The 10,722-nt window shown below is 42.0% G+C and overlaps 1 protein-coding gene across 1 annotated transcript; it reads left to right on the top strand.

Moving 5' to 3' along the window:
- Positions 1 to 8,619: 8,619 nt before the first annotated feature.
- On the top strand, positions 8,620 to 8,945 carry LOC143220153 (uncharacterized; the record flags this gene model as incomplete). Its single annotated transcript, XM_076445880.1, has 1 exon — positions 8,620 to 8,945. A coding segment is annotated over exon 1 (326 nt), but the record flags the coding sequence as incomplete, so codon positions are not given.
- Between the last annotated feature and the right edge of the window lie 1,777 nt (positions 8,946 to 10,722).

Below are 10,722 nucleotides of genomic sequence, written 5' to 3'. Positions count from 1 at the left end.
CTTTAGATCATTTGGTATTGCTCTCCAGCGGTTTGACTCTCTACCTCAACATTCATACCGTGAGTTGAGGTCTCAATTGCTATTACTCTTCTCCGGATTTACTCTCGGAATAACTGATTTGACTATCGGTAAGTCAGGATAGTTGTGGCTATTGACTTATACGTTCGACTCTCAAAGAAGGTTGTAACGTTCTCGAACGGTTTGACCATCGCTTTTCTAACTCATACATGAAATTATGGTGCACGTCACTGAAATGTACACAGATTTGCTTCGCTGAACACAAAGTTATTCCGACGATACAGCCGGTTATGTGCACGGAATGATAGGTATCAGGTAAGAAGTTCGACGTTATGCCAATTGGTAACCATCTCAAACGGTTTGACGATCTACTTTATTATTCATGAATAATGCTGTCTACTGCTAATACTGTTCAGAGCATTTACTCCTGGAATACCACTCTTGAGACTCGGAACCACAACAATAAATGATGCTATTGTCTCAGCAGTTCGACTCTAAAAGAAGGTGGTAACGGTTTGACGTTCGATTTTGCTATTTATACATGACTATGTGGTACCCGTGTGATAACATGTCTACTAATTTGTTTCCGTCAACACTAAGCAAGACACTCGCTACTGCGGGTTAGGTTCTCGTTAGGTAAGGTACTCTGTAAGAGAATGACATTATACGTATTGGTAATGTCCTTCGACAGCTTTACTCTCTACATAAATATTCGTATCGTGAATTACGGTGTCCATTGTCAATACTGGTCAGTGGATATATTCCTTGAATACCTGGATTGACTCTCGGCAACACAGGATGCGTGAAACTATTGACTCAGCTGTGCAATTCTCAAGAATGTGGCAACGTTCTCCAAATGTTTGACGTTCGATCATCTAATTCATACATGAAATTAAGGTGCCAGACATTAAAATGTATTGTAAGTTATTCCACTGGACATGGTGTTACACTCTTGATACAGCGGGATAGCATATCGGAAGTTATCGCCATCGGGAATAAGTTTCACACTATATAAATATGCAACATTCTACATCGGAATGACGGTTCGCTTTAATATTCATACCTTGTATTATGTTGCGTATGGCCAAGACTGTTTAGCAAATTTACTCCCGGAATAACCCAATTGACACTCGGATTCATCGGATAAGTGGTGCTCTTGGCTCAGCCGTTAGATTCCTATAAACGAAAGCACCATTCTCGAGCGGATTCACTCCCGATGTTGCTATTCATACATCATAATAAAGTGGTCCGTATGCTAAAATGTCTATCAATCTTCGTCCGTCATCACTAAGCAAGACACACCCTACAGCGTGTTAGGCTGCTTTGAAGATAATGCCTTCTGTTTAAAGTTTGACTCTATACGAATAGGTAAATTTATGCGAAGGCATGACCCGTCTCGGTAATCTTCGAACAGAGAACTAAGGTGTCTATTGCGAATTCTATTCAGCGGAATTACTCCAGGAATGCCTGGTATTTCTCCCCTAATCACAAGATACGTGAAGCTATTGTCTCAGCCCTTCGACAGTCAAAGAAGGTGCAAGCGAAATCGAAACGATTGCCCTCGATCTTCGAACTCATGCGTGAAATTGACGTGCCGCCACTAAATTGTATACGATTGTGTTTCTCTAAACGCGAAGTTATACTCTCGATACGGCGTCTTAGCTTCCCGTACGGTACGGCTATCGGTAAAACGTTTGACTTTATAGCCATTGGTAACGTTTTCAAACGGATTGACGCTCTACTTTACTATACAAACCGTGAATACTGGTCAGCGGTTGACTCCAAGTGTAACTGGTGTGACTGTCGGGAACGAGGGATACCTGTAGCCAATGACTTAGCCGTTCCGATCTCATAAGTGGTAGTAACGATCTCGAACGGTTTAAGCCCCGATCATCTAATCCATACATGAAATTAATGTGCTCCTCACTAAAATGTATACTAATTCGCCCTCTGAAGTCGACGTTGTTCCCCATATACAGCCGGATTGTTTTTGTGAGGGATAGGTCTTCGGCAAAACGTTTGACTTTGCCGCAATTTGTGACGTGATCAAACGGATTGACGGTCTACTTTAATATTCAAACCGTGAATCAAGGTGTCTATTCACAATACTGTTCAACGGACTTGCTCCAGGAACACCAGGTTTGACTGTCGGAATAACAGGATAGGTGAAGCGACGTACTCTGCTGGCCGACTCTCGAAGAATGTGGTAACTGATTCTATAGATGTGACCCTCCATCTTCTAAATCATACATGAAATTAAGGTGCGCTACACTAGGATTTATACTAATTTGTTCCCATGAACACTTAGTAATACTCTCTATACAGCGAGTTAGTTCCTATAATGGTAAGGCCTTCGGTAAAAAGTTTGACTCTTTAGCAATAAGTACCATTTAGCAGCGGCTTGACTCTGTACCTTAACATTTATACAGGGAATTAAGCTGCCTTTTGCCATTACTCCTCGGCGGGCTTATTTTCGGAGTACGTGGTTTGGTTCTCAGAGTCCCTGTATACGTGAGGCTATTGACTAAGCAGTGCGGCTCGCAAGAAAGGTGGTAACATTATCGAACGGTTACACTCTCGATCTATTTATTCGTTCATGAAATTAAGGTGTCCCATCGGAAACAATGTCCACTTATTTGTCTTGGTGAACATTAAGTTATTCACTCGCTACATGGGGGTACATTCTAGGAAGGCAAGGTATTCGGCAAAAAGTTTCACTCTATTCCATGTTGTAACGTTCTACATCGACTTGAATATATACTTTAATATCCATACTCTGAAATGAGGTGTCTACTGCCAATACTGTTCGTATATTCAATCCGGAATACCTGGTCTGATTCTGGAAAATAGAAGATAGGTGGAGCTATTGACATAGACGTTTGACACTTGAAGATGTGTGTAACAATCCGGATCGGTCTGACTCTCGGTTTTGCTATACATGCATGAAGATAAAGTGTCCGTGTACTAAAATGTCTATTAGTTTGTTTCCGTGAGTACTAAGCATTGCACTACTTACAGCGGGTTGTGCATCTCGGAAGGTATGGTCTTCTCTAAAAGGTTTGACTATATAGCAACTGGTACCGTTCAGAAACGGCTTGACGCTCTATTTCAATATTCAAACCGTGAATTAAGGTGCCTATTACCAATACTGCTCAGTGGATTTCACCCGGAATACCTGGTATGACTCTCGGAATCACGTGATAGGTGATGCTATTGACTTAACAGTTTCGGTATCGTTACCACCTTCTATCTTCTAGTTCGTACATAAATTTAACGTGCCCCTCCAAAAAATGCCTAATATTGTGTTTCCATGAACACTATGTAAGACGCTCCCAACGGTGGATCGCACTTCTCGGCAGGTACGGCCTTTGGTTTGACCGAGTGGAAACGATCTCGAACGGTTTGACCCTCGATATCATAATCCATACATGAAATTATTGTGGCAGACACTGGAATGTATACTAATTTGTTTCTCGGAGCATGAAGATGTAATCTCGATACATCGGGTTAGCATCTCGGAAGGCAAGTCATTGTGTAGGAAGTATAACCCTACACGGATAGGTAATGTTCTTCAACGGATTGGCGGCCTGCTCTAATATTCAAACCGTGATTTGAGGTATTTATTGCTAATACTGTACAGCGGATTGACTCTCGGAAAACCTGATTTGACTATCGGAATCAAAGGATAGGTGCAGCTATAGACATAGCCGTTCAACTCACAAAGAAGATCGGAACGTTCTCTAACGGTTGGATACCTACTATTGAGTTCATATATGAAAATAAGGTATCCGACTGCTAAAATATCTACTAATTTATTTCCGTGGGCACGAAGCATGACACACGCTACAGCGAGATATGTGCTATGAAGGTAACGTATTCGGTAAAAAGAAGGACTCCATTTCAATAGGTAACGATCTCAAACGGTGCGAAGCAATATTATAATATCGGAATCGTGATTTAAGGCGTCGATTGCCAATACTGTTCAGATAATTTACTCCCGGAATACCTGGCTTGACTAGCGGAATCACATGATAGGTGAAGCTACTGTCGTAGCCATTCGATTTCAAGGAATGTAGTGTCGTTTTCGAAAGGTTTGACACGCGATCGTGTAATTCAGAAATGGAGTCAAACCGCCGGACAACATTATCAATCAAAATAAGGTAATTCTTTCCAAGCAATACATTACCTATCCAGAACCTACCCCGCTGCAGCGAGTGTCTATCTTAGTTTTCACGGAAACAAATGAGCAGACATTTCGGCAGACAGATACCTCAGCTTCACGTACGAATAGCAAAATTGAGTTTCAAGCTGATCGAGATTGTTAGCACCCAGTTTTTGAGTCGTGCTGCTGAGTCAATAGCTTCACCTTCCCTATTATACCGAGGGTCAGTCCTGGAATTCCGAGAGTTTATGCGCTGTAACATACTGGCCATAGACACCTTAATTCGTAGTATAAATGGTACAGAACAGAATCATACCGTTGTGGATCTATACCTACTGGTATAGAGTCAAACTTTTTACAGAAGGCCTTACCTTCCGTGAAGCTAAACCGCTGAATCGAGAGTATAACTTCGTGTTCAGAGAAGCAAATTAGTATGCGTTTTATGGCGGGGACCGTATTTTAATATTTGAGTTAGAGGACAGAAGGACAATCCGTTCGAGATCGTTTCCACGTACTTTAAGAGTCGATCGGCTAAGTCAATAGCTTCACCGATCCTGCGATTGCGAGAGTCAAACCACGTGTTCCTGGAGTAAATGCGCTGTGCGGTATTGGCAATTGTCACGTTAATTCACGCTTTCAATATTAAAGGAGAGCGTCTTACCGGTTGAGAACGTCACCAATTGGTTTAAAGTCAAACGATTTAACGAAGGCCTTACCTGCCACGAACCTCACAGGCTTCAGCAGGGGTATGACTTCGTGTTCAGGGAAAGAAATTTGTATTCCCTTCAGTGCCGTGGACCGTAACTTCATGTATGAATTAGATGACCGAGGGTCAAATAGCTCGTGAACGTTGCTTCCTTCTGTGAGAGACAAACTGGTAAGTCTATATCTTCACCGATCATGCGATTCCGAGTGTCAAACCCGGTATTGCGGGGGTAAATCCGCTGAACAGTAGACACCTTAATTTACGGTATAAATTGTAATATAGAAATGCGAACCATCGTAGTACGTTACTTACTGTTATAGCGTTGAACTTTTTACCGGGTACCCTACCCTCCGAGGACAGATCTCGCTGCAACCAATGCCCTGCTTAGTGTTCAAGGCAACAAATTGGTAGACACGTTAGCTGGCGGAAAAGTTAATTGCATGTATCATAAGGAAGATGGAGAATCAAATAGTCCGAGAACGCTACCACCTCTTTTGGCAGTTGCATGTATATTGCAATACTTTCACCTTTCCTGTGATTTTGAGAGACAAACCATGTATTCCGGGAGAAAATCCGCTGGACAGTATTGGCAATGGACACCTTAATTCGCCGTGCGAATATTAAAGTAGAGCAGCAATCTGCTTCAGAGCGTTACCAATTGGTATAATTTCAAACGTTACACTGAAGTCCCTACACTCCGAAAGCCCATCCGTCTGTATTGAGTGTATAACAGCGTGCTCAAAGAAACAAACTAGTATGTTATTTGTGACGACCAACTTAATTGCATGAGCGAATTAGATGATGGAGTGTCAAACCGCTCCAGAAGGATGGAACATTCTGTGAGAGACGAACGGCTAAATCAATAGCTTCACATAACCGGCGGTTCCGTAAGTCAAACCGGATATTCGAAGAGTAAATGCGCCCAGCAGTATTGCAAAAAGACATCTTAATTCACGGCATGAACACTAAGGTAGAGAGTCAAACCGTAGATGACCATTGCATGTTGGTAAAAAGTCATTCTTTTTACAGATTACCATAAATTCCAAGAACATAACAGGCTGCAGGGAGTGTCCTGCTTTGTATTGAGAGTAACAAATTGGTATTCAGTTTGGTGACGCGCACCTTAATTTCATGTATGAATATGAAGATACTGGGTCATACCGTTCCAGAGCTTTAGCACGTTCTGTGAAATTGAACGGCTAAGATAATATTTTCTGCTATCCTCTGATTCCGAAATTTAAACCAGGTATTCGAGGAGTAAATCCGCTGAACAGTATTGGCAATGGACAGTATCAGTCACGGTTTGATACTAATGTAGTTCGTCAAACCGTTTGAGACCGATACCAGTTGCTACAAACACAGACATTTTACCGATGGCGTTACAAACCGAGGACCTGACCCGCTACATCCATAGTATAACTTCGTGTTCATAAAAAGAAATTAGTTTTCATTTCAGAGACGGACACCTTACCCTCGTGTATGAATTAGAAGTTCGAGTGCCTAACCGATCGAGAACGTTGCCACCTCTTTTGAGAGTTGCATGGCTAAGGCCACAGCTTGACAGATCCTGCTTTCTGATAGTCAAACCTGGTATTCCTGGAGTAAATGCGTTGTGCGATATTGGCAATAGTCACCTTAATCCACGCTTTCAATATTAAAGTCGAGCGTCAATCCGTTTCAAAAAGCAAGCAAATGATGTAAATTAAAACGTTTTGCTTGAGGCCTTACCCTCCGGAAGCATAACCCGCTGCATCTGATGTATAACGACGTATTCAGAGACGGAAATTAGTATTCACTGTAGGGAAGTCACATGTATTTCATTTATGAATTAGAAGATCGAGGGTCAAACAATTCGAGAATCTTACCACCCTATTTAAGATTCGAAAGTGTATGTCAATTGCTTCACCTATACTGTGATTCGCAGAGTCATACCTGGTATTCCGGGAGTAAATCCGCAGAAGAGAATTAGCAATATTCATTAATTTGCGGCTCGAATACTAATGTACAAAGTGAAAACGTTGTAAAACGTTCCCCATTGCTACATAGTCGAACATTTTACCGAAGGCCTTAGTATCTGAGAAGCTATCCCGCTGTTTCGAGACTATATCTTCGTGATAGGGGAAGCAAACTAGTATACATTTCAGTGACGGGCGCAATAGTTCCATGTATGAGTTAGAAGATTGGTGGCCATTCCGTTTGAGATTGTTACCACCATCTTTGAGTATCGAACTGCGAAGTCGATTGCTTCACATATCCTGTGATTCCGAGAGTCAAACCAGGTATTCCGGGAGATAATGCCCTGAACAGTATTTGCAATTGACGCCTTAATTCGCGGACTCAATCTTAACACGATGACGCATGCGCGGATATTCTGTGTCTGTTCCGTGCGGCGGCGCTTCAACTAGTGGTCCGCTGGTTGGGGCGGAACGGCACCATATTCTACTGTTCAATGGTTGCGCCTTAATGCACACTAGCACGTTAGGAGGAAACTAACTTCCAGTTTGACTCCTTGACGTTTGAAAGACTTCTTTTTACCGTTTTAATGGAAGTTTTATACTTTCTCCACGATTTTCCATGATGCGTTTTGAAAATCCGAGGAGATGGCCAAACAGGTGAAATCGTCCCATATTGGTGTTTTGGGACCAAGGGCGTATCCCTTATCTTCGCATTGTACATCTTGAGGGAGGAAAAGACCTCTCACGCGTGGGGGTGGTGGGGAGAACCCTCTCCTACAAGGTGAAGTGCCTATACTTCAGGCATGTAATAGATAAAAATTACATGTCACTCAAGCGCGGTGACCGTTACACTTTCCGTCTGTGAGGCCACTCGATATTAATGACCCCGCGCTTGGGAACTTCCACGAGTGTAAAGCACGTGGCCCTCCCCCTGGCCCATTGTCAACAAAGTTCTCCGTGCCACAACCCAATTTCGGTGAAGTAGGGTTTTAGCTTCTCGAGTTTTGTAGCACGAGCAGTTTAGAACACAAGTAATAGGACCCTTTCCAAAGCAATAATTCCCTAGATATACTGCGACCGATCGTCGTACGCGATGAAAATAGTTCTAGGACGTAGTGTAAGCTTTATACGTAAATTATGCTGAATGCGAGCGGCAATTTCGTCGAATCCCCGACTATCGATTTCCAGTCGCCCTCGCGACTTGTAACATACAAAGGATCTCTGGCGTTCCGCACTAGAGTTATGTCTCCAGGATCGCCAAAGAAAGATATATTGCAGGGCTAAGTGGCGGAGCACCATTGTGCGATTTTCCAGAAATATTCCCTCTCCTTTGGCCGATCGCGGGCCTAGGGGTTAGCTTGAGGTATGCGAACTTTGACCAGCCTCTGGGCCTTCTGCGGCACAATTAAACGTCTAGGACCGCCCACACGTAATGAGGAAAATCAGTGATTTCTGAGGGAACGAATACTACCCGGCTGTCACTTCCTATATAATGTGTGACCTAGTGAGTGGGGATGATCATTGATAGTTTAGACAGCGACATGAGGTTGACGGTGAGTTTAGAGTTGATGGCAAGTGGAGAAGACATTAGTTAGTGGGCGTTGTGAGTATTGTGGGTTGTGCTCTGTTTCATGAGGCGCGAGGTCAGTACAGTTCTGAAAGGTTCCCGAGTACACATTTCTTCCAGTAAGTATAACGGTTGTATAAAGTTTCCTTCCTTCTAAAAAGGAGGTTATCATTTTTCATTTTCATTTTTTCCCATCTAAATACTAGGTACAATGGATATGGAATTCAGTAATTCGTCTGACGAATCTGTGTCTGTAATCATGCGAAAGGGACGAAGAAATAGAGTAATTTCATCTTCATCATCGGACACGGCATCCGATAGGGGTACCGCGGAGGAAGAAGTTTCGGAGTCTGGTGTAGGGGATCAATATGATGATGCGGAATGGCGGAAAATAGCAGAAAAATTTGCATCAGAGGAGGAGTATTCAGAATATGAAGAGCTACTGGTCAAGGATATGGACTGCGACGATCCAGATGCAGAATATAAATTATTCATCACGGACGTGGTAGTGGAGATCATCGTAGAAGAAACGAATAGGTACGCTGTTCAGTGTATAGTAAATGCAGCATATGGCAGGACACAACATCAACAAGCATAGAACGCCATTACAAAATGTGAATTAATCACCTTTATCGGTATCTTGCCTGTTATGTAGTGCAGGTACCCGAAATTCGACTATATTGGTCTAAAAAGGCGATGTATGCGAATGCACGAATAATGAAAGCAACGAATCGCGATCCATTCTTAGTTATATTAAAGTACTTGCACATTTCTGGTAATGCTATGGCTAGAACCGAGGATCGGTTACACAAAATCCGAAATGCAGTTGATAAAATACTTCGTGCATTCCAAGATGCAGTAAAACCTGGTAAAAGTATAGTAACTGACGAAAGCATGGTTCCGTGGAAAGGACGCGTTAGCTTTCGTCAATATATACCCGGTAAGCGGCACAAACACGGAATAAAACTGTACAAACTCTGCCTTCCGGACGAATATACATATAATGTGCATATTTATTCCGGAATAAATGAAACAAGAATTCTAAAAGCACATTCTCATGATGTAGTCATGACATTGATACGAGATCTATAATTCATGGCCCGGACTTTACTTACCGACCGTTTTAATACAAGTATTCTTTTATCCGAAGGACTTCTCACCACAAAAATAATACATTTGCTGTACAGTCAAAATGAATAGAATGTTTCTTCCGCCACAGGCAAAGCATGGACAGAAACAGGGTGACATTATATCTCTCGAAAATCAGAGCGGCGTGAAATTTTTTAAGTGAACCGGCAAAAGACCCCTCTGTATGTTAACCACTTCCATATCTCACAATTGCGTCATTGTTCGCGGCAAAGATGATAAATTAAAACTAGACACCGTTTTTCCTTGCAATTGTGCGAAGAAGGGAGTTGATATATCTTATTGAAGGTGATACAATTACAAATGTTTACGGAAAACGGTAAAATGGTATAGAAAAGTTGTTATGCAGCCTATATACGGGACCTCTTTAGCGAATGCATGGTACATCCACAAAAAGTGGGGAACCAAGCGTTACAAAATTTTGAAATTTAGAGAGAAAATTATTTATTATCTATTGATGAGTGTTGAGAATCCCCCAAGAGAAGAACTAATAGGAAGTGGAAGGAAAAACATTTCTTAAGTTCACACCAAGGACCCGCGAGGAAGATGAGGAAAAGATGTAAAGAGTGCTACAAGCGCATAACAAACTTAAAAGGCACACAGTATGTCACAATTAAAGCGGAAAGAGTAATGACCATCTGTAAAAGTTGTCCGGATAAGCCGGCACTTTGTATAAATTGTCTTAAAAAATTGCATCGGTAACATAAGTCGTTATGTTTTGTTATATTTAATGTATTAATTAAGTTGAAAGTTATGTATAAGGTTTGATTATAAGGAAGAAATATTAATGTATAATGTTAAATCTATAAAATAATATTTTGTACTACATATTTCTTGATTAACAAACGAGGCCCATCGGTGATGCAGGCCGCCCCACGGAACAATCTAGCATGGTCAACCAGTGGTTCATGCCGCCGCAGGGAACTGACAAGCATGGACCACCGATTAGTCAGACCGGCTTCAACGTGTTAAATTAGAGCGCCAAACTGTTTGTGGGCGTTACGAATTGGTACAAAGTCAAACGTTTTACTGAAGACCTTACCCTCCGAATATCTAACTCGCTGTATAGAGAGTATAATTTCGTGCTCAAAGGTAGAAATTATTATTCATTTCAATGACCGGCACCTTAACTTCATGCATAAATTAGATGATCGACGGTCAAACCGTT

This window comes from Lasioglossum baleicum, unplaced genomic scaffold, assembly GCF_051020765.1.
Source record: "Lasioglossum baleicum unplaced genomic scaffold, iyLasBale1 scaffold0273, whole genome shotgun sequence".
In the NCBI taxonomy this organism is placed as follows: Eukaryota; Metazoa; Arthropoda; class Insecta; order Hymenoptera; family Halictidae; genus Lasioglossum; species Lasioglossum baleicum.
This window is presented reverse-complemented; position numbering and strand designations above follow the sequence as displayed.